The 25,661-nt window shown below is 40.6% G+C and overlaps 1 protein-coding gene across 2 annotated transcripts in view; it reads right to left on the reverse strand.

Moving 5' to 3' along the window:
- Window positions 1-25,661, reverse strand: part of RAPGEF5 (Rap guanine nucleotide exchange factor 5) — a 151,361-nt gene that overhangs the window by 113,385 nt on the left and 12,315 nt on the right. For both annotated transcript variants that reach the window (XM_015281856.4, XM_015281855.4), the window contains exons 2-5: window positions 8,336-8,386; window positions 7,374-7,480; window positions 6,257-6,378; window positions 4,595-4,763 (exon numbers count right to left, since the gene is read on the reverse strand). In XM_015281856.4, coding sequence (XP_015137342.1) covers window positions 4,595-4,763; window positions 6,257-6,378; window positions 7,374-7,480; window positions 8,336-8,386 — 449 coding nt within the window. The remainder of the gene's footprint in view (window positions 1-4,594; window positions 4,764-6,256; window positions 6,379-7,373; window positions 7,481-8,335; window positions 8,387-25,661) is intronic.

Below are 25,661 nucleotides of genomic sequence, written 5' to 3' on the forward strand. Positions count from 1 at the left end.
AGAAAAAATGTGATTTAATGTTTTAAGTGTTATAAACAGTCCAAAATAAATTTTAGAAGTTTGCATTTACTGATTTATTCAGTCTATCTCTTCCTAATTTGGGATGAGATGAAAATATCTGACCACTGTCTATGCCTACATTTCTCTGCACATCTGATCTTTTCTGATCACCCCACAACCAGGACAGGATGAGGTTCTTCTAGATGGGAGGCAAAAGACAGCAGCTCTATACACAACCCCAGATACAGTTCATCAGAAAAGCAGCTAACACAGTTATTTCCATTTCGGGTTTTTTATTTCCTCATCTTCTATTTTAAAATGCCCCCTATATTCATCTACACATGAGCTTCAAATTCTTATGAAAACATTAATGCACTGAAAATTGTAGCCAGATTCCCAGGATCTGAGAGGAAGGCTGCATTTTGATACCGAAGCTAATGAAAGAATAGTAGGGCTGGTACTGAACAGACACCACAAAACCCATATAAACAAGTCTAATGATTATGCTGCCCAGTCTTGGCATACTTGAACAGAGCAAAACACAGGGATGCTTGCCCCAGACCTGCAGGCAGGCAGGTCGGATTTGCACAATCACTACTGTGCACCACCTGGAAGCAAATGCATTGCTTCTAAAGCTGCTGACAGAGGATACAGCTGTGCCTGTGATCCCATGCCTGGACAGTACCTCAAATATCCAATGTAGAGCCACAACCTACGCTGTATGCTGGCTGTACAATCCACCTACAATGCAAACAAAAGACCCAGGGATACCTGAGAGCTGTCTCCATTCAGCAAAAGCTTTCCAGGAACCCCCAAAGGCACTGACTAAATGGATAACCCATCCTGGATATCTGCATTAAAACCAATTCACTCATACGAGGGACTGCTTTTTCAAAGTTAATAAAATGTATATTATTTTTTGACAGAAGATACAGAATATAGTATAAAACTTATGAAAATAAAATAAAAAACAATATAAAGGGGAAAAATCTCATTTCTAATTATTCCTTCAAATAATTACAGAAGTGCTGTTGGTTCCAATAGTCCAAGGCATCCAATGCGTTCTAGAAATGTCCCACTGGCACTGGGAATTAGGTGTCGTTATAAACATCTCCATTTGCAAAGAAGGAAGTAGAAGCACAAAGATTAAATGTCTGATACAATGCCACTGCAGTCACTGGAAAAGAATTCAGGAGGCACTGAATGAGAACCTAAGTGACTGCTCAAGGCTGCAAGGAAGTCCATGGCAGAGCCCTGAATATAAATCTTTTGTTCCCAGGTTAAGCCAACATTCACTTATTTTCTATTCAAGTAGAACTTGGCCATGATTAACACCGTGTGTTTAATGACCCCAAGAGGCTTCAACATCAGTCCCACTTCATCTGGCAACATCTACAGTGGCTCAACACTGAGAATACATGCAACAGCATGTTGCTGGGTGAGCAGCTCTGTGGTGCTCCTGGCACCACCAGCATACCTGGCAACCCAGGCAAGCACAGTACCTTTGCTGCCCATCAGCTCTGCAGAGATAGAGCTCATTGAGCACCTGGGCACGATGCAAGAAGCTCAGTATTGTCTCCTGGTGCATAAGCAGGAGGTCACTGCTTATTTCATCAAAAGCAAGGAATATAATTAACACAGTAAGAATGGCTCTCTCTCTGTAAACACAGGAAAAACAAATAATACAGACTATGAGAAAAAATAACAGAAAAATTAATACAAAAAATTAAGGTACAAAAAGACAGTGCTAATGGTATCAAAAACTACTACATGTGTATTTGATAAGATAAACACTCACTGCCAGAAAAGGCTTTTAGAATTGCCTTTCTTCATTAAAAGAAAGGCATCAGTTTATTTAAGTTGGTGGGATGACTTTAACACAGACCTCATCACATCCATTCACTTTCAGATTGTGTTTTAGCAGTTTATTATGTGCATCAGGCGTGGAGAATTTTGAAACTGGAAAACCCACCTTTCCCTTTTAGTATCACCTTCCCTAGAGACTGTAACACTACTTAACATTCAGCTCCTTCAATATGTACTTTAAAAAAAAAAAAGCACCTCTTCAATCTGACAGGTAAAATCTCCAGAAAATAACTCTTCAGTGACAACACTCCCAAAAGGAATCCAGCTTTGACTAAAATTTGAATAATGTGAGCAGGAAGAAGCTAGAAAGGTACATTAAAGAATAATTGTTCAATTTTCATGACAGGGAGCATCCTCCACAAGAAATGCCAGTTACACTGAAATGATGAAAGAGCAAAGCTGGCAGTAAAACAGAGGAACTCTGGCCAAGGTCAGCATGTGTGGCACATTTTTAACTTGAACCTGAAAAGTCTCAAACCCATTCTTTTACCCAGCATCCTTCACGTAACATGTCAGTACAAAGTATCTGGTTTGCCTTTTTGAGTCAAAGCCTTTCTACAAGTAGTCATGAACCGTGACATGTGGCCTCATTTGCAGTGATAATGAGGAAAACCACAATTCCCACTGAAATTAAGATGAAATAGCCCTGATTGTTTAAGGAACAGCCAAACTGTTTACTACTCAAGTAGACCGGATGACAAGAATTTCTGTTTCCAAAACTATTCAAAGGTTTTGTTCCACATGAGTCATCTGCTTAGAAGATCACACTCAACCCCTACTTTAGCCAATTTATGGGCTTAATCCCCTGTCAGTGCTCACTCAAGCTGACCAAATAAATGCATTTTCAGAGGAAGCCTCACTCTAGAACTGTCAGTTTCTGGTCATGAGGGCAGTCAGCAACAGGAGCAGTGATCAAGATTCTGCCTTGAGCCATACACAGAAGTTATTGAGTTATTCTGCAATCAGCTCACCACATTTAAGACACAGATGGAATGCCTGAATTTAAGAAACTGGGCTTGAGACATTTCCAGGCACTTTGCACTTTATGCTCTTCTAAATTATTTCTGTTAGGTATTTATTTGAGAGAGTGCATTTTTAGTATCCACTACATAGAGAAGGAACATTTTGTTACAAAAAAAAAGTTTTGTATCTGGCATTAAAGAGAAAAGAAAATCATTCAGCTGCCAAAGTAAGAATTCTCCACAGCTTAAGTATCATGTTTGAGGCTTCATCACACTAGGGACAATGAAAGAATTTAACCCAACTCATCTACTCTGGCCAGCTCCTGCAGCTCTGCCAAGGCATGAGGGGTCATGAGCCTCCAGACCTCTCACTGACGCCTTTTTCTGTATTTTGGCCTCTCACTGGGACACAAACAAGTATGGTTCTTTCTAGCTGCTGTAAATAGACAACATTTAGCATGCAGATGCTTTAGCACAGAAGGTATGTTAACATCCCATGGTGATTTCCAGGCTTGCTGAACTCTCCCACTACCCCTCCTCAAAGGAAGAGAGGAAGAAAACAAGGTGGAAAAGGGCTTGAGGATTGAGATATGGACCAGGAAGTCACTCATCAGTTACCACCAAAGGCAAAACAGACTCAGCACAAGGAGAGTCATAAAATTTATTGCCTATTAATAACAGGCTAGAGCAGTGAGAACTAAAAGCAAACCAAAACCACCTTCCCCTCATCCACTCACGTCTACTTCCTCACCCTGGCAGCAAAGGAGACTGGGGAATGGAGGCTGCAGTCAGTAACACCTCAGTAACGCTCCTGTGGTGGGTACCCATGGGCCACAGCTCCTTCAGCCATATCCACTGCTGCACTGTGGACAGAAGAGGTCTCTCCTTGGGCTGCAGGGAACTTCTGCTCTGTGCCTGGAGCACCTCCTGCCCTCTTTCTTTACTGACCCTGGTGGCTGCAGGGCTGTTTCTCTCACATCTCACTCCATTCCTACAACTGCAGTGCAGCGTTCACTATTTATTAAACATGCGCAATGAACATTGTTCATGGCTCAGCCCTAGTCAGCAGCAGGTCCCTCTTTTGGAGCAATTGGAACTGGCTCTGAGCTGACATGGGGAATTTCTGGGCTCCACTCAGAGGCCATCCCTGCGTCTCTCCCACTACCAAATCCCTGTCATGAAAACCCCATACACACCCATGAGTCAGGTGGAAGAGAAGAAACAGAAAGGGAAACTCTTAAATGGAACATATGAGAGATAAAAACATGAGACAACAGAGCTCAGACAAACATACAGTAGCAAACTAAAAACAGATGACTGAAGCTACCACATTCCTACTCATCCACTCTATCCACCTGCTAGCTGAACCTGACCCAGGACAAGGGTATCTGAGCTGCTAGTCAATCAGCTCCACAGCATGCCTGCTGCCAAATTAGTGTCAAACTTCCAAATGCAGGAGGAGACACCTCCAAAAAATAAAGCAGCTTGTGTGGATAGTATAGCAAGCAACAGTCAGCAAGGTAATATAAAAGAACCACAGCATCTAAACAGCACCAAGAGTGCTGCCATTTACCTAGCACCAATGATTTTCTAAGATGCTAGTCACAGTGCAGATCATAGAGAAGCCCATCTTTACAAAGCTTCCCAACCCTGAGTAGTAAAAACTGGCTCATTTGCACAGTCGTTTGGTGGTAAATAGTGTCATCGACAAGTCAGCTGTTTACAAAGCAGTCCTAAGTTTAAAACAGATGTAGATGTCTACTTACAGATTGCACACGTCGATCCTCGGAGGAGACAATGGCAGTAGCTGAAGTAGGAGCTTTACAGCATTCTTCCAACCTCCCTCTTTCTCAAATTCACAGAAAAGGTAGGTACATTCATCCGCTGAGAACTGGTAGAAAGTATAAGTGTCTCGAAAATAGAGTTCTCGGTCCACTGGTAGAAAAAAAAAACATCAGATTAAAGTTTTACCACATAAAGGTTCCATGTTCCCAACTTATACTGTATTGCACCTGGCTTTAATCCTGAGTTGCACCACCACACAGGTCCAAAAGGATCACAAACAGCATAGAAGCAATCCTGTCTTCTAGCCTTAATTTAGTGCATCCAAACAGAACAATTCCAAAATCTCAGCATGTAGATCTTCAGGTTCCTGATATTGAAACTTTATCAGTTTTGGAATCAGCTTGGAATGAGGAGATATGGCTAGAAGAGAAAAACCTTTCATTTGTCAAATTTCTAAGCCTCAATTTCCATTAGCTTCTAATCTGCTCTTGCTAATGGCTAGGCACTGGTGAACAAAGTTCAATAATGCAGATGAAAAGAATACACCAGGCTAAAAAACAACAAAAATTCTAAGCTTAAAAAAAAAAAAAAAAAGAGTTGAAATGATTTCACGATGAACATCTTCACAGCACATTCATAAACTCACAGCCTTTAATGCAATAAGCTAATGCTTAGCCCATCATTATCCCAGGCCCTGCTAGAACTCAAGGGTACTGGTTCTGTAGAATAGTCTTGAGTAGGATAATGTAGCAATACAAACAGCTGTCATCTTCTCTGGCATATCTGCAATTAAACTGGGCTCAAATGACAGGTTCCACAGCCAAAAGAGGGAGTTCCTACTGAGGGTGTCACTCAACTCTTGCCAAGAGGCTGAATTATCAGACATACTGTCAGTGTAACTGGAGTAGGACAAAGCCTTTAAGCATACACTGAGTGTCAGCTTACATATGGAGAAGTCTCCCACACCTCACCCTCTTGCAAGCAGGAAAGGGAAGTGTCTAGCACAAATCCCAGGGCTGAGAATGCACCAAGCTACCCAAATGGTGCCACCAGGAGTGGAGTCCCTCAGATTTCCAGAGGCTGGTTACCAGTGCTTTGTCACAAACCACATAATCTGGACCAGATCCCTAAATTTGGATGGGAAGGAGAGGCAAGGGGGTAGAACCTAGCACCACAATTTTCTCTAGGAGCTGAATCTTCTCGCAACCTGTTGTATTCTAACCTATGAAAAACAGAGTGAAAGGGGAAATCACTAACTGTCAAGAGAAGTCATCTGGTGAACTGGTGATCTGCAGAGACTAAACAGCTGCTATCTTATGAAAAACCAAAAAGGATGAGGAGAAAAAAAAAATAGGGCAGAAGAGATACACACTGATTGCAACTTGGCAATAGGCAATTATGTTTACAAAAGGATAAGTAAGGAATATGCCTGAAAAGAGATTCGTCTTTGGTATTTATGAAATGAAAGGTCACAGAGGCAGGCCTACCAAGGAGGTAGTAAAATAAGCAACTATAGTTACTAAAAATTGACCTATCTACTCTTTTTTCCCCAAATTTTCCTCTCTTATCAAAAATGTGATTATTACTCCATGCAGAAAAAAAACTAGATAATATTCCTTACTTACAAATACTACCACACTGACCTGATAATATAATGCCCATATCCAGAAGCAGCTGCCACACTCCAACTGCAGTAGATCTGCACTTAACAAAAGGGCAATGCTCCAACAGCCAGTCTACCAGTTCTGATCCAACACAGCTTCTCCTGAAAACAGACAAAGCATTACTGTAGTATAAGAGGTAATGTTAAAACGCTGTTCTATAATACAGTGGTTTCTTTAAGTTTTATAGAAGTAATCCCCTTGCTTGGCAGAACAAGCCCTTTGTCTCAAATACTGCTTTTTGTAACCCTATTCACTTCAAGGAAAGAAATTATTCTGACAAGTCTCAGCAGAATGCCCCCAGTTACAATAAGGAAACTCGTATTAGATTAGTAAGTTCCCCTACATACCTAAATCATATGGCAATCTTCACAATACAGAATATTTTTTTTTATCAATTTGTACATCACACAGACAGTCATCTGAAAATGTGTAAGAGCTACATAAAATCCTGAGGCTAAAAGCTGGATCTTATTTTACTTCAGAAAGTAGTCATAAGCAATACAACCACACAATATCTGTGTAAGACTTCGAGTGTTGCTCTTCGATCTACTTCATCTTCCATATTATTGGTAAAATTCTCTTTTTAATTCATTAAAAAAAAATTATGGCTTTTTCTCAAATATATACATGAATGGTGTTATAATAGCAACACATATTTTAGTATAATTGAAAATAGGAGGAATCAATTATTCTGCAGTGTAACACAAACTGAAAATCACTTTATTACAGAAATATTTCATAAATTACATGCAAAAAGCACTGTGTAAATAAATCCTAGGAATCCAATTAACCTCTTCTATAACATCAGATCAGGGTTGAATCGAGCATTCTTTTCAGCAAGGAACAAACAGAACTGTATATGAATCTATAAGCAATTAAATGAATGGACAAGTCAGGCTGCTTTCTGGCAACTGAAAAAGTAACATGAGAAAAAACATTAAAATACATTTTTTAACAATATATATATATAATTTGTAACTTCTTGGTAAAACACACAGGATCTCACACTCAGAATTTAGTTTCTTATCAAATCAAGACATAGACAAACATAAATAAAACCCCATCCAGTTGGTTAAAATGAATGACCTCGCATTACCTGCAAATTCCAGTAAGGTACACCCTGTCTTTAATCAGATCAGAAGCTTGTAGTGTAAAAATATTCCTGAGAGCTCTCCCAGCACAGGAGGAACTTTCTCCATAAATCTGAATGAAAAGAGAAATTGAAAAGTGTGACAAACAGGAATTTATTCCCATTGCAGCAAAGTGCTTTTGCCACTGTCTGCTCCCTCCCTCTGAGCAATGCCTTCTGACTGGATAAACAACAGACAAAACCATCAAAGCCTCATAGGAAATGTAACCCAACTTATACCATACCCAGTCTTATCACTAACTACAGATGCCCCCATGAGCTGGAGATATGTTCAGATTAAAACAAATGTTACTCTAGAGAGATGCAAGTGGATGCAAGTTTGGGTTCTCCCATGCCTGATTTTTACTCTACACCTTAAGGCTGCAGATGGGTCTATCAAAATAGGACCTAATTCCATCTTCCATAAAAGCATGTTTTACTTGGGTTCTACGTACCACTCCTTACTAACAAATTTAACTTAGGCGTATGTGGTCACATTTCTTCCCAGTCCCAACAAACCACAGCAGTAACACAAATAACTAACTTGAAAGAAAATCAATATCACAGTTTCACTTCTTTCGGTTCACGTGTTCTTGGATCTTTCAAAGAACATAAAACAATCCTTTGGCATTAAAGTATTGTGAGATGTAAAAATAGAGTTCTCACTCTGAAATACTGCAAAACTAAGTTAAGTCATGGGAGTAGCTTAAATGGCTATGAAGCAAGTGCACACCAGACTTCTCAACTTCGCTGGAAAACTCAGTAATAAACAATTTGTAAAACATTCAGATTGTAACTCATTAACTGGATTTAACGCAGGCTACATCCACAAGCATCTTCAAAGCTACAATGATGGGGTTGAAATAAAGCAAAGATATTCCTAATACACTGCTTTACAAAGTGGAATCACAGTGAAGCTTGACAAGTACCTTGTTTGAAGGAGTTTCCAGGTATGGATTTGAAATTCTTCTGGACAGTGTCTGTAAGACAGTTTGGTAGAACTTTAGTTTCATTTTTTTAATTATTTTTTTATTTAATAAAGGTATCTCAGCTGTTGAAATCTAAATAAGAATTTATCAAATCATTTAAATAGTCTAACTGAAGTTTCAAACTAAGACTTTTCATATTAAGGAAATGGGTAGGTAAAGTCACTTCTGTATTTTTGGCTACGTTTATTCTGGATCTGGAAAAGAAAACGAGCAATAAGAAATTCAGATCCTATTATTTGGGTCAGAAATGGCCAGAAATGACCAGGAAGTGTTTTAAGATAAACCTAAAAACTTCTAGGTGAAAAGACCATAATGAAAGCAGCATGTACCAGAAGGTGGAAAGTGTAATTATGTTTGCCCTAACATCTCTTCAAACAAACTTTATCAATTCAGTAACGACACCTCAGGGTCAGAGAACTTCTCAAGGACTATCACTCTTCTTAAATTAAACTCTTAATTACATGAAAACACTGCCTTGTATAAGGATGGACGAGGAATCAAATGGTGACTAACAGGGAAATAGCACTGCTGTAACACACACCAGCATTATCTCTATTGCGGCACATGCTGCACTGGAAACAGCATCTCAGAAACGGATGCTCCAAAGTAAGTGGGGATTCAGACAACGATATTAGTAGGAATAATGAAGGATTTGGATACATTATAAGATGAGATGAAAAAGAAAAGACGGTGACCTTGCAAAGGAGAGATTACAGGAGAGATGCCATTACACAAAATGATGAAACAGCACAGAAGAAAGATAGAATTTCTGTTCTCTATATAATGTGATACATATAATGTGAGAATAGCAACTCACACCGTGAAATTAGAAGGGTTTCATACTTGAAAACATAGAAAGGAAGTAGACAAGTAACTCTTTAATGAAATGCAATTGCCAAAACCTTACTGCTGCTCAATAAGGACTGTGGATTGAAAGTTACAAAATTAAGAGTAGATTTCTGGAAGGCAAATAGTGATAAACATCTATACTAGAGACAGATTATCTCATCCATAGTTGCCACATTACTTCCACATCTTGACAGTGTTAAAAGACAAGATACTGCCTATTCGGCTGTTCACTGGCAACTTCTCACTACAAGCCATACAGCACACAAGCAAACACTGCCTAGAAGACGCCTGGAGCTGGAACAAAAGAAATGGTGCAGGTGCACTGGCAGAACAATAGGAGGACTGTGCAGTGCACGTTAGTCCAACTTGCAGGCCAGGTAACCAATTCTTCACTTTGAGAAGGATCCAATTCTTGTGTGGTATACCGTAATCACAAGAAAATCATCTTTCTCACACTGTTAGAATTACAGAATCCATATTTCAGTACTACCACCTGCTTTCTCACCTCATATTTCTGGAAATTTATTCTTATAAAAGGAAGAGAAGCAACAAGGAATGACAGAAGTATCTAACACTTTACAATTCCATGCCCATCACAAACGTTAGTGCTGTTCCATGCATAACAGCAGCTCCGTACAGAAATACTGCAACATAAAAGCTTCATTTCCCTCGCCCATACACAACAAATATGTTGTAAGACCACAACATTGCCTCCGGTCCCACTTAGTCTTTCTAGCAGGCATGTCATTAACACTTCGATGCTGCAACAGCCTTACATACCAACACTTCAACTGACTTGCATCCAAGTGTTTCATTCAACAAACCTCCCTTACTACTGCAGCACAGCCCAAGTTTAGACACCACTGTGCCCCTTCTCACTCAGTCCCCAGGCTGGTGTTAATGCCAGTATCATCAGAAAGCCAATTACAGTGATGCTGGTGGGAGTGAGGACTCAGTGTAGAACTCGCCTGACCCCAGGGAGACCAGCACATGGAACAGCATTCCTCTTTTGGTAGGATGAATTTGGGAGTGGCTCAGCTCCTCACACTGGCTCACTCTGTGAGGGAAATACCAGCACTGGGAGAGTTAAGGACAAATGTGAAAGCAAAAGGGAAGGACAAGAATACAAGACTAGAAGTACTGGGTTGAAGTGGGAACACAGGAGCAGTAGGGGCAAGCTCTAGTATCACGAGGTGAAGTGACTAAATTCCTCCACCAGGCCCCCACTGCTGGCCTCATGCCATCTGTGCCACTCGTCCACCCTGCTCAACTCCAGCCCAGCTCACTAATAAGGGAGGACCAACAAACTCAGAAAAAAAAAAAAATGGAGACTGGAAATAAAGTTGGATCTCAAAGGGCTGGGCAAGCTCCAGAGCCAGTGTAAGGTTTGATGAGAACCAGTAGTGATGAGGAGGAGGATGACAGAGAAGAGCAGCACAACCTCCTCAGCCTGGCACGAGAAGCCTGACCACTTCAAAACCAAATCTGCACAGGCACCAATACAGAGACACATGCCTGCCCAGTGATGCTGCACAGGGGCCTGCTGCGGCCCTCTCAGGGCTAATTTCAGGTGAAGCTGGAACACTTGCACTTTAGCATCTCAAAACAGAGACAGAGAAGGAATTAGACACAAATTTCCCCACCTTCCAGGGTTAGGCACCATGGTCTTGCTAAGGTAGCACACCTCAGGGGATACTAATTGCACACTGTGAAGTGAAAAAGCATGAGGCTGCAAAACTCTAACTTTCAACTCGCAGTGAAACATTCTGTTGGGCTGCGCTTAACTAAGCCCCACACATAACTGCACACACACAAAGAAAAAAAGAAGTAGGCTTAATGGCAACATCTCCTTTTCTCCAGACTACAGAAAACCTGGGACATAAGGAAAATTGAACACACAGCACCCACTTTGGCACATGCTCAGCTGTCAGAAGATGGCTGGAGCTACAAATTACTTCCAAGGAGTGTGTAAAAAGCCACTCAGTCTGAAAACAAGTAATGCAAAAAAATGTTTCTAGTTCATCCTTCAAACCACACAGAGCTCAGGTGCCCAGCAGAGAGAAGGATTCACAGTCCTGAAGGATGGGAGGGCAGGACAGCATAACAGCTTCTTTTGGTGGGTAGCTTGAACCCAGATAAGCTCAGAGCAAGCATAAATCACAGCCTGAGAGAACATGTTTATGCATGCCAAGTGGGTATCTACCTACAGGACATTTCTGCAAATACAAGAAAATGGAAATTGCATAGGAGAGCCACAAGTTCTCCCCAAAAAAAGTGGAAGTGGTATTCTGGAATAGAACAGAAAAAATGACCTTTCTTGTTGATGCTGAGGGGGATGCGCCACTCCTCTCTGAAGGAATTTGGTAAATACAAGCTGTTCCTCCCTGGTGATCACCCACTTCTACCACAAACATGAGTTCAAAATACATTTGTAAATAACTCCTGGAATGAGCCATAAGCTTTTAAAGCAAATTCATGTCATCAAGCAAACAACTCATCTGTACTGAAAACCACTTTGGAACAGCCACTGCAGCCCACGCCACAGGCCACGTTCCAGGCCCATCTTCTCCCACACCTCTACACCAGTCTGAGGAGGGGCTGTGCCAGGCCAAGAGGTGAGCAGGGAGTGGCCATTCCCATTCAGCCCCAGGATGGGAAAGGAGCTGCCCCAGGGCACTGGGAGGGCTCTCCTATGATACACGAGTGGGGGATATGCCAGCATAAGGATGTGCCTGCATGAGGCAGGAGAGGACAGCAGGGACAGGGCCCAGGAGCAGGCTTTGGAACGGCACTGCTAGGATTGAAATCTGTGTATACCACAGATAACACAGTCTGAAATTGGGAAGAACTATGAAGGATTTTACAGCAATATTTAAAACCTCTAGAAACACAGGGAGTAGAGCAGTGGTGTTAACAGAACAAGAGGATTCAAATAAAGTGACTAGAGATTAATTTAAGAAAAACAAACGGAACACCCTTCTTTCCAATTCACACAGCCAGCTTAAACACTCCAAGCCTGCCTTTTAAAAGCAGTCACTAATTTGATGACTGATGCTTCTGAGCAAGGTCAGTACCTGGGTTTAAATCAGTACTGCATCAACTGGACCGTTATTTTTAAAGATCTTGAGAATCTCTCCCACTACTTAAAGATTAGCACGCAAAGCCACTGATGACAATATTTTAATATGAGAGCACAATCTGATTTCAGAAAGGTTCAAAAACAAATTTACCCACGGCATCCTAGACAACACGCAAGGTACGCTAACGAGGACACTTTGGTCTTCGTTTGAAAGATCAAGCATTACATCAATGCAAGACGCTGAGTTAGTTTTTCACTTAGCAGAGCGCTGAATTGGCTCTTTACTAAAGCAATTCAATCTGTATTTACTAGAAAGCGGTTAACATTCTAACCAAGGGATAAGTATACTACAGAGTGTGTTCTCAGACACGCTTTCTGGAGATGCATTTATATTTTCTCTCAGATCTTGGATTCTGATTTGGCTTCATCCCTACTTCAGATGATGTTGCCTCCAGGTTGCTTGTGCTCTCCCTGCCCAAGCTGTTCCAACAACTGCTGATATTTCTGCCATTGCCAGCAGTGCAGTCGCAGTAGCATCAGTGATGCTCCATACATCTGCTAGCAATTTAATCTCCATCATGCTCAGAAAGACACAGAGCAACAGTGCTTGGAGCTCCAATTTAAGTGCTTTCCTCCGTGGGGATTTAGTACGGTGGCAGCAGCCAGCAACCTGTCTGCACTAGAAGTCACACTATAACACCACAGAAGAGGCCTCAGAAATAATAGGGAAATAATAACTTCAGATATAATATTCAAGTGTTTTGTTTTTCCTCTAAGAGCTTCAAGTATCCCTGTGCAGCTAGCAAGAAAAGAAAGCTTTGGCAAAAATAGGGAAGAATTGTTTGGTTGGTTGTTTTTTTTTTAAACTAAGATTGTAAAATATTTAAAGGAAGGAATAAAGGGATTTGTTTTAAGTCTCAAAGAAACAAGAGCAGGAAGAATCAGAGATCTCCCCCTGCAGCAAAGTGCTTAAGCTTCCAGTCCAAGTTTTTCAAATAATTAGTTTCTTAACAGGCTGTGTTACCAAAATCGTGCATAATGCTATGTCAAGAGCTTGCAACGTACAACCAAACTTCACCTGTTACAACACATTTGTATATATCTGTCTATTTGATCAGGGCTTAATTTGCAAACCCATGATCATTTTCACATTGATAAGTAGCTCTTGGTACATTTTTATGCATAAATATAAGAAAATAAGTGCTCATGGTTTCAGGGCACTACCGCTATGTCCCTAAAGAATTCTGTATAGTACTTTGTGCATTTCAAATTGGATTACTTGGTATGCTCAAAATTAAATAAATGTTTCAGCACTGTGCCCTATCAGGGCTTATTTCCCCAAATATAAATAGCCTGCAAGAAAATCATCACATTTTGAAATGTACGTGGTGCAGCACAGGCTACCTAGTAATGAGACCATCACAATTCCCTGACTGGGGGATTTCTGCAACTGCTCAGCACCTGAATCCTAAATTGCCTAATGTGACCACAAGGGAAATCATGCATTCTGATGGAGTCCCAAAAAGCATTTAAGCATCCAAGCCTGAGATACACTTTCACAAGAATTCATGCTGGAGAGTTCTCACCCTCCAACCACGAGAGAAAACACACGTAAAAGGATCAGAAGCAAAGCTGAATCCAAATTCACATTCAAATGCAGTCAGATGTTTGTGCTTTTCTCCCTCCACTAATCATTCAAATCTAACAACACAGAAAAAATTAAAAAAAAAAAAAAATCCACCAGGGGTATTTACTTAATTTCCCCCAGGCTTCTCTCCCACTCCACACAAATGAAAAAGTAATTATTTTTTTTCCTAGACAGATTTCTTTCTCTCATTATGAACCCTGAAAATGATAATGCCCTAATAACGATAGAAATGACTGAAAACATTACAACTGACGAAAGCCAGTGAGTTTTTGCCTTAGATAAAAATTTGCTTGACTTGCTACAAGCAAACAGCTGAAACAATTAGCGAGTTTCCATTTCCAGTCCTGGTCTGAAAATGAATTCTGGCACAATGCAGGACTGCACCTTCCTGACACACCCTGCCCAGCAAGGTAATAAGGCAACAATCTCTGCATGAGTAAATACTCATTTATTCCAAGTTCTTGGTCATGCCAGGCAAGGAGTGGAGGAAGGGAAAGAAAATCAGCACACAGTTGGGGTTACTGCTTGGCCACCTTCAGATTCTTGCATTTGACACTGGATGTTTCTATAGGACTTTTATGCAGAAATAAGATGTAAGTGCTGTGTTTAACAGATCAGTTGCTACTGCTGTTTGGCAGTGGCTGCATTTAGGGAGTATTGTCACGAATCCCAGTCTGTTTCCATGTGGCAGCAGATTTTTGCTCATGGTTGCTAAGGCACAGCGAGCAGAGTTGGTTCTGCAGCTAGCTGACTTTCAGCAGATAGCGTTCATATGAAATGTAGAATACATCTGACTTTCTGCCAAATAACATTCATAGCAAGCAACCTTCCCCCACTGCTCCTCTGAAAACCCACCGTCAAAATCCATATGGATAATAAAGAACAACCAACAGCACAGCTCCCCACATTAATATTTATTTTAGATTCAATATAAAACTTTTTATAAAGGAAATCACTTTGATCTTAGATTTCATATACTGGGGCGTAGCAGAAGAAGGTCAGAAAGCTATAACACGAGAAATCTGCATTCAGCAGAGCTTGGAATTTAGGGCTCCCAGGTGAGGCCAAAGAGCTCTTTGGAGACACCCCAGCAGGCCATTAGGAAAGAAAACCGAGGAGTTTGCTCTCTCCTTTTCTGTATAAAAAGAACTTGCAATGAAGCTGAATGAGTTATTTCACTAAAAGAAGGCCTACTAATCACAGCTTGTTCTTGCCTCCCCCAAAACAGAAAGGCAACTGAGAAAATGGCTGACGTTTGTAAAGGCTAGCAAATGCTCTTCAGGTTTACACTTATTTCTGAGACAACAGTCATTAAAGCAACGTGCTTAGAAGCATCTTTATATTTTCCAGGACACACCAAACTAAACACAGCTGACTGTCTATGCTTCAGACAAAACTTTTTTAGTTAATATTGCATAAGACCCTTTAAAACTTTTAAAGCTTCCATATTCTAGCAAGGAGAGTAATTCACTGCATTCAAGGCGGTTTTGTCTGCAATGCCTTTTTCTCTCCCCCATATGATTTAAGAACAGGGAGGGAAGGGAAAAGAGTGATAGAAGATAGTACGGAAGGGTGGGTCAGCCGTTCTCTTCCCTCTTGCCCAGTCATAGCATGGGAGAAAAACCACAGAATAAATCCAGTTTCAGAAAGGATCTACGCATACAGGCTTCTCTGTATGTCTCCACTGAGTGCCTCCAATGCACTGCAGGATGCTGACTCTGAAACCAGATCAGTTCAAAAGAAAGGGAAGAGCAGTGAACTGCTGGAAGGGAGCAGCTGGGTTGGACAAGCTTTATAATCCTTAAAAAAAAAAGGAGATGACCACTCTTCTGCTAATGATGCATTTTCACAACCAGACTAAGGCACAACTGAACAAGGCTGCTGACAAGCAGGTCATGCTTCTCCTACATCTCCAGATGCTCCTTCCCACCCCTGCCACTCCTCTGCCTTAGGCCACCTCTCATGCTAATGAAACCACATACTCAACCAAATCAAAACACTAATAGCTTAAAACTAGCTTAATGAGAAATGATTGACTTTAACCTAGATTATTCCCCACCGCTGATGCTAGCAAGATGGGTGAGAGGGGCACAGGCTGAAGCAGTGGGATGAGGAAGGAGGCAGGAAGGGACAACTGAGTTCAGAGGAAGCACTTGTTTATGCCACGTTAAACTGTTCAAGGAACTATGTCTAATAAATCCTTAGTGCCTTTGCTCTGTTAACGCAAAAAGGAAATTAACTAGGCGAACAAAAAACAAGACAAAATTCACAGGTGTTGGAGTACTACTAATGGAGAATGTTACCTCCCACCCACAAATTCACGTGAGTGCGTCGGCTTAAGAAAAACAGAAATCCCACCTCATTTAATTGCACAGACCAACTGCAAACTAAGCAGGCTACAAGCATAGCTTACAACATAGGAGAAGAGCTTAAACGTGTTGCTAAAGAAAGAACAGCAAACATTATGGATATTTTAAACTCATATGCTAACAGAATACTTACAATTAGAATGGCTTTTAAATATGAAAAGCAGAAATAATCAGAATTTTACTGCTTTTATCATATTTTATATAATGTGAAAATATACAGAGCATTTTTAATTGACTATTTGCGTTCCTTCATTAAGCTAACTAGCTTGCAGTTTCAGTTACACCTTTCCTGAAGTTACTAAAAAGCTTCCCAATGCATTTCACTCTTCCTTGCTGCCAACATATCGCAGCCAAGCAGCACATTCCCCTTTTTCAGTACAAAACAGGCACCATACAGTAAAAAAACAGCAATATTGCTATATTTATTTTTCATTAAACCTCAGCACTTAAGTTTAGTAGATGTTCTTTTTAATCTACCACCATGTCTCTGACCATCAGTATTTGGTTTGGTTTCGATTTGGAGGGTACCACAAAAGAGCAGGTGGGTATTTTCTCATGATTATTAAAATACATCTTTAGAAATATTAATTGTTGCACGATATGCTATAATTTGAAAATAGATTATTGGGAACTTCCAAAAGAACACGCACAATAAATAAACCACGTTCTGAGTGACAGGTTACAACTTCTTTTCACATAAATCTAAATGAAGATGTCAACAAAACAGTGAAGAGAGATAAGGAGTGGGAAAACGTGGATTGTCTGCATATGCAAAGCTTTTCAAAATCTCTCTGCTGGCACATTTCTTGGGCTGCCAGCCAAATACTTTCTCATGACATTTCCAAATAAAAAAAAAAAAAAAAAGAAGAAAAAAAAAAAGAAAGCAGGATGGCACATCAACTTAGTAAAGGAATACTGTGAGGCAGGCAGCATGACTCACAGCCTTGTATTAGTAAAAATAAATTTAGGAAAAATAAGGTGAAGGATGTCATCATTAGTATGGCAAAGTGACATCATGGAAGAAAAATACCATGTAAAGATTGTTCCCCAAAAATATAGTATGGCTTCCACTCTTCAGAGGTATGCTATCTCTGTACAGCTCTTATTTCCAATCAAACTACCACAGACATCATCTCATTTAGATACAACTATCTGATTTGTTCTTTCTTACCTTGTACACTACTCATTTTATTCAAGTCATAAAGTAGAAGTGTTGAATTTATTATATTCTCCCCTTCCTCCGCTAATGCTTAATTTGAGAAGGACAACGTTCTCACCAACACGTATAACTTATTATGACCATGTTCCGCGTGCACTTCCCAGCTGCTCTGACCCTTTGGAGACACTGCAACTCAAGCCACGTTCTGCTACTTAACCCATGCACTCCCCTTACCTCATCTTACCTGGTTTAAAGCCCTCCTTACCAGGCTGGCCAACCTGTTGACAAAGACATGCATACTCCTCTTAGCAAGATATACCTATTATACCTATTTCTCCAATACCTATTTCTCTAATATCTTCACATTTATTTAATACCTCTTCTTTAAAGGTATTAAAAAAGATTGCATGAGCAACTGGTCATCACAATTCCCAGTGAATGGAGAGTGCAATTCTCTGATGCAAAAGCCTCAGAAAATTTGAGGTAGAGTTTAAAAAAAACAACACAACCCAAAACCAAGGTGAATGGAATAAAGTCAAAGTTATCATGCTAAATCATTACTATCATCACACTGGTAGTAGTCAGACTATTGTTACGCGTGTCAGCAGCTGCGTCATAGCACAAGGGTTCCTGCAAATAAATTTTCAGGCTCATTATTTAAATGTCATGGAAAGAGGGAAGAGAAAGAAAAAAAACTTACTAATCTCCATGCCCCTTTCTCCATGGAACTGGATTTCAGGTTCAGAGTGGGATACCATTTCATACAGTCATCACGACTGCTGTGCATAGCTCCCTCAATCATCAGCCTAACCTGTCAAATCAAGTAAACCAATTATGATTTCTACCAGTTCTTGGAGCAAGCTGGAAAGATGCTGGCTCTGAGGCTGGCAGAGGCTAGTTCTGCAGAGCCGGGACCTGCAGGGAGACCAGCAGCTGCCCAAGCTCCTTCCTGGAGCTTTCATTACTTGACTAGATGAGATCCTACACAACCACTCTAGCTTTCAAGTTTCTACTCATGGCAGGGGCTGAACAAGAATGCCTTCAGTAGGTCTCTTCCAACTCAAAGAACTGTATAATCTCCTATCCCATAACTCCTTGATTCAGCTCATCAGCCGAATTTTCCTCCTTGAATCAGCTTCATCAAGCATGGGAGAAAGTTCATAGAACTGCAGAGCAACTGCAGATGTTTCTGTAGACACAGACAGTGTTTAATAAAAGGCTCTGAAAATCACCTATTTTCATATCAGCCTTTCACCAGAGCTTCTACCAATGAATAATCATAGAATCAGAAAGGTTGGAAAGACCTCTACGATCATCCAGTCCAACTGTCTACCTACAACTAATATTTCCCCACTAAACCACATTCCTTAGTACAACATCTGATTGGAACTTAGTCTTGTTGAACTTCATCCTATTAGCACAGGGAACCAGCCTGTCCACATCCCTCTTGTAGGGCCTTCCTACCCACAGGTAGATTTAACACTCCCTTCCAGCTTGGTGTCATCCATGAATTCACTGAGGGCACATCCAATCCCCACCATCCAGGTCACCAATAAAAATATTGAACAGAACAGACCCCAAGACCGACCCATGGGGAACACCACTCACAACCAGAATATATCACCCAAAGTGCCAGATCTCAGCCACTGAGTATGCTGAAGTGACTATAAAATAACAGAATTGCTCAGGTTGGAAAAGACCTTAAACATCATCAAGTCCAACTGCAACCTAACCATACTTTCCTAACTCTAACAACCCTCTGCTAAATCACATCCCTGAGCAAAAAAAGGACCTACCTCTGCCATCAATGGTACTGCAGGCAATACCGGTGCCAGAACTTGGCCTTCAGTAATCCACATTTATTAGAGATTAAATATAAAGAAACTTTTAGAGCAGATAATCAATTAACCAGGTGATTCATCTCACCCATTACTAACAGCCGCTCATCACACAGACAGAAGTTCAACCACTCCTCCTGCTATGGGAGGCCCTCCAGCAGGCAAGCTGGTCTTCCTCTGTACAGAACTATGAGCATTCCCACGAATTGCCCTGATGACTGTGCTGCAAGGAGACTCACCTCTGCTGCGTGAGATGTGACAAGCAGCTGAAAGGCAAAAATATCTAAAACTGCTGCCACTATTTCAGAGAAAACCGTCCATAGACAGAGGAATAAGTCTTCAAATACTGGCAAATACTCGGCAAATAACTGTGAACAAGCCTGACAGAATAAATAGCTTAAAATGTCAATACAAAGTACATATTATTGAATAAGAAAATCCATTAAAATCTTAATTTATTCAAAAGCAATTTACAAATAAAGAAACAGTTTTATAGATTTCAATAACAGCAGCACATTTAATTCATCACGTACAAAAAGACAGTTAAAATTCAATGCCTTCATTATGATTTATGAAAATATCTTTCAGTAAATTGCATCAGTTTAGCTATTTGAAAAATGACTATATATGAGACTTGTTTTTTCTGCATGAGCTGCACGCCGATGTTCCATGAATTACTTTACAGGTGTAAAAAGGTATGTTTTAATGTTATTTACTCTTTCAGGGAGTTCCACTTTTACCACTGCCTGCATACAGCGATCATACAGTAATTTCCCAAGCCCTATTTTTTAAGAGTGCAATTATTCCTTTCAGGTACACGACTCATACTTTGCTTGTGATGAGATACCTGAACAAAACGTTCAAGTTCTTCATTCCTAAGAAATGACTATCTGATTTTGCAGTGTCCAACCTAGAGGACTCGGTGCTCCGGGGGCATCTCTGCTTCATTCCTGCATCTCTCACTGGTTTGGTACCAATCTTCTGCACAGGAAGGCAAATGACTTGCTGTGGGAAGGACATTGCTCTGTTCTGTCAAGCACTTTGAGATCAGATCATAGAATGGCTTGGGTTGGAAGGGACCTCAAAGATCATCCAGTTCCAACTCCCCTGCCACAGACAGGGTTGCCAGCGACTAGGATCAGGCAACTAGCTCCGGTTGCCCATGGCCCCATCCAACCTGGTCTTGGACATCTCAAGGGATGATTGTCAAGACTGGCTGTGCTGATGGCTTGAATTAAACTATTAACTTCTGCTTTGCTTACTTTTTAGATTTTCAAGGAGGGGTAGCAGCCTCCAAGCCATATGAGCAAGCTACAGTGAAATAAGCTCACACTGCAATCTTAACAGTTTGAGAATCTGCAGTCGTGTTGTTTGTATTGGCAGCACTCCACCACATGACCTCGTGGGAACAATATCAATTTCACTGACAGTAGCTCTTGGCACAAGCCTGTGCCAACCAGCTATGGACTGAATGGTGGGAGTTCTTAACCACTTCCAGAAGAACAGCTGTAATTTACTTGTTTGCAGAAAAACTACTGAAGTTTAACTATTTTAGTTTCATGAGGCAGTCAAGGCTTCACCATGCGAGAAGCTTAAGAAGCACTCAATTCTCAAATAATAAATCAAGAATTGATCCCTTGAGTCACCCACACAACTTCTAGGCAAAGTAGCTCCAAGAATTCCCCACCTGCCCTCAGCGGGTGCAACTCCATTGCAGCTTTGCACAACACTGTCAAACACTCTGCAGAAGCTAACCTTGATAACATCATCTTGTGCTTGGAAACCTTTGGTCTGGGTCCTGAAGCAGGAACAGATGAAAACTCAAGTGCATTCCATCTCCAAAAGGAGACTTGTTAGCACTATGAAACTGAGGGACTTGAAAAAATAAAGGCAGTTTGCCTAGTATTTAATCCTGAATATTTAGCATCTAAAGAAACATGGAAAGACGAGTGCAAAAACCATTAGATAAAGGATTAGAACTTGAATAGGAGTTTAACATACATGAATATATACTAAAAGTAGCTTAAGTGAATTTAGCTTTCAGTACACTGAGATGTTGCAGAATCATAAAACTGCGTAGATGCAAGACACAGATGCGACTTGTAAACTTTTATGCATGGAAAAATAGCTTGAGTGCCAGGTACTTAGTAGTCGTAAGTTTTACTTGAGTATGATAAGATCATATCCAAATACCATAAATGACATATCTTGTGCAGATTAAGATATTAATAAATAAACAGATGTGCTCAGCACCCCTGTAAGGTAATACAAGCATTTCAGGAATTTTTAGATGGGGATCTCCTTCATGAATACAAGTCCAAGGACAGAAAAACACACTGTCTCAATTTAGGCAAGATTTCTGTCCCAAAGGGGCAGACTTCCCTGCTGGTACTCTTTATCCTTAATTTTAATTATCTGTCTTTCTTCTGACATACATCTTTATGTTCATGCTTTACTCACATAACATTTGCTTCCACACAATTGATATCAATGAAGTACAATGTGACATACTTCTGTGCAAGTGCTGATCCAAAAGTAATGCCTCCTATTTCATTATGTTGGCCCATGACCTCAGAGGAGGATGTTGGTGTTATGGCAGTAGAGGTTGAACCTTCCCACTAATATTTTGTTACATTCTGTTGCCATACAACAGATGGTAGCAGAGAAGCAGTCTGATAAAACAGTGTCTGATATGGAAAGACATAAAAAGCAATGGCACAGACTTGAATTCCTCCACAGAGAAAAAAAATGGCACCTATTGACATTCATAGATGCTTGCTGAACATTTAAGGCGACCAGTCAGTGGTTATGAGCACAGTGTGGCAATAGGTGGTGCATTTCGGTAGTAGTGACAGCAATGTGAAAGACAACCCGTATTCCAGACAGCCATGCACAGCTGTTACACCATGAAAAGACAAGCATCTTGATCAGCTCATCCAGGCATGTTGGTAGATTATGATCAGCATGTAAGGAGCCAAATATCAACTTCAGTGTATTGGAAACAACTGTGTCAACACTAGAATATTACAGTTTGCACCAGGTGAATCTCCCACAGGAACAGAAAGAACACTACAAGATTGTTGGGACCTACTGAACCAAGATGAGGCAGAAGGTGACAGTTTCCTGGATCAAATTATTACTGGTGACCAGACAGGTTGTCACCACTATGAGCTGAAGTCAAAATATCAGTCCATGGAGTGGCAACATGAAAATTCCCCATCAGAGGAGTTCAAGTAAAGCAAAGTGCACTACCTTTTGGGATAGAATAAAGCACCAGTGTTTCTGGATTTCCTGGAACCTAGACAAACCATCAACTCTGATCGCAGCCTCGTGATGCTGACTGGAGCTGAAGGCTCGAACTGCCAGAAAAGAAGATAACCTTTCTCTTGCAACACCATAGCACCAGGCCCCATACCAGTTTGAAGACCAAAGGGCACAGTGAAAACCTTGGCTGGACTTCCCACCCACTGTATATTCCATATTTGGTGCTTTCTGATTTCCATTTGTTCAGGACAATGAAAGAGGGGCAACATTTTCATTGCAACGGTGCCATTTTAGCAGCTGTGGAATAGTGGGTCACCTCCACTGGTGCAGATTTTAATTATTACTTTTATTTATTTTTTTTTTTTAAACAAGAGCAGCGAGGAGGCCTTCTTGGTCATCACTGGTGAAAAATGCATAGCTAATGGTGATGACTGTTGAAAAAAACGTTTTGTAGCTGAGAATTTGCTCTATCAAATGGTGTTACCGTGCTCTTTGTATCTGTTGTAGTGTCCATGGAAATAAACAGGAGGCATTACTTTCAGAGTGACCTACTTATTTGCTTCATTATTTTGAATTTATTCACTGTAATGCCCAACTAAGTCTCAAAATAAAAGTCCTGCTGTGGAAGTCAGCCCACTCTGTGTGAGGGCTAGTGGTTTCTTTACCAGCTGGAAAATGTCAGATGAGAACAGGGAGTCAACACCATGAAGATTTTCCCTTTCAGTGTGCACTTTTGAAGGGCAAGACCTCACTCCAACAAGAGACATCTGAAAATATGAGGGTTACATACCTTACAAGGGTTCCTCAAAGAAGCATTGTGAGAGCTCACTGCATTCACTGTTTACTTCCTACACAGCATGGGCCAGATCAGACAAGACCTGTACAGGTGATCCTGCACCTCATGTTAGGCTTACAGAACACAGGCATTTGACCAAGTTAAAAAAAATCACAAAACTTAATGAGCCACTCTTTTGAAATTAATGCCTTCTGTAATGAAGTCCCACTGAAAGGAAAAGGAAGTATTCGAATGCACTGCACTAAACCCATTCAGGAGACAGCATATATAAATTATTTCCCAAAGCCTAACTCTAAAATAAATAAATAATTTAGATCTTCCTTCATCTGGTCCCACAACAGTCTCTTTTTCCACATCAGGTTATTAAACCTGATGATTCCCTAGCTCCTACGGCATCTCTGGCAAAACAAGACCTGTTATGAGCAGAGTTTCTCTCTCTTCGGTTCATTTCTTATATATATAAGGAATCCTATAAACATATATAAAGGCACCTTTGTTTTTCCTTTACAAGAAAGATTCTGTTTCTTAATGAGGAAAAAAACAGTTTGAAAGTCAGTGGATTAAAAGATGTTTCTATTTTTAAATCTGATTAAATGATCTGAATTAATTAACCTTTAACTGCATTTGCAACTATTATCTAGTTCTACATCCCAACAGAAGTTCCACCATATGATGTCTATGTCCCAGTCAATCTTATTCCCATATTCCAATGCATATGAAAAAAAAAAAAGTAAAGAAAAAGTACCACAGTCTAAATTAGCATTAAAAAACATGTATGAAGTGGTATGGAGTTGTACAGAGAAACAAATCAGAATCTTAAAATTGTTAGATCCCTAAAAAGGCGCATTGTCCACTGGAAATTAAAGCCTGAGCTAAAGACTGACCACATTTTGTAGGTGTTGAGGCAACAAGAATTAAGCTTCTTCATCTTTAGTATTCTGCATCACGGCCAATGCTTCCAACACTGATCACTTCAATATGCTGTTATCCTCCTCCCAGTTGCCCACTGTATCCTGGTTACCAGCCCACCCACACTGAGAAGTTAGTAACTAATATCATTTCAAGACAGAAAATGTTTTCTGACCTATGCAAAGCAGGAGGCGGGAGAGAAGGAAGATGCTGGGGAGCTGTCTTTACAAGTTGCTCCAAGCAATGTGCTCACAAAAGATGCCAGCTTGTTAGAGAATTTAGACTAAACTTGGGGAAGCAGAACGATCCAAAAGAGTTACATACTGATGCATTCCCCACTACAGCGATTCATCTATCAGAGACTAGCAGAGATACTCTTCCAGTGTTTCTACAAACACTAACGAGAACCAAGATGCCAGTGACATCCTAGCTGTCTTCCAGAATCAATTCACCAAACCAGCTTGGGCCAACCTGCATGCCCTGCCAAAGACTTGCTGGAAGATTCTGAGATATCTGTTTCTCAAAAACAGTGTTATTTTCACCCTGATCAGTTTGCCCACTGCTCCATCCTTTCACACACCACCTTTTTAGACATGGCTTCAGACCAGCTGTTGTTTCAGTATCAACAACAACAAGGAATTCACCAGTCTGATGCAAGCCAGCAGTGTATCTTTTTAGTCACCATTCAATTATTAAATGCAACTAGCAAAACAGTTTAAGCACCTTCTTGATACCTGAGTACACACACAGACAATTCTGACCTAGAGACATTGGAAGAATGAAGAGAACAGGGATGAAAAATACAGTTATTTGGGAAGCATATGGTTAATCCTACAGAGCAGTTGTTATCATCATCCTCATGCTATGAGCACCTCTTCAGGACACTCTCCCTCTCACCCTATTCTTAAGAGACAAGACCAATACCTGTCTGGTGTGACTTGGGCTTGAATTTGCTATGCTGAATCTAGTATGTTTTGTTAGTCTTTTCAAGGCACCAGAGAAGGCAGCTGCAGAGGGTCTCAGACACCATTTCTGGTAAGCAACCTTTTGCTTTGGAATTCACATCCTTGCTCCATCAAACAAGATGCAATCAAAAGATCAGGTGGGTTCATCAACAACAAAGTAATGGCAACAGGAGGGCTCTGGGGTTGGGAAGATTACATGGGAGGCCCAATCGTATGTTTTTCACATGCCTTATACTTGTTGATGTTTTGAACTGCTATGCCTGTGCCAAGAGATAACAATGACTAACTCAGGAGGGAAAAAGTCACACTACATAGAAAGAAGCATACACATACTGAAACTGGAGTTAGTTGGCTCAGGCTGAAGAGAAAATGACTCACAGACCCTCAGTA

This window comes from Gallus gallus, chromosome 2 (genome assembly GCF_016699485.2).
Source record: "Gallus gallus isolate bGalGal1 chromosome 2, bGalGal1.mat.broiler.GRCg7b, whole genome shotgun sequence".
In the NCBI taxonomy this organism is placed as follows: domain Eukaryota; kingdom Metazoa; phylum Chordata; class Aves; order Galliformes; family Phasianidae; genus Gallus; species Gallus gallus.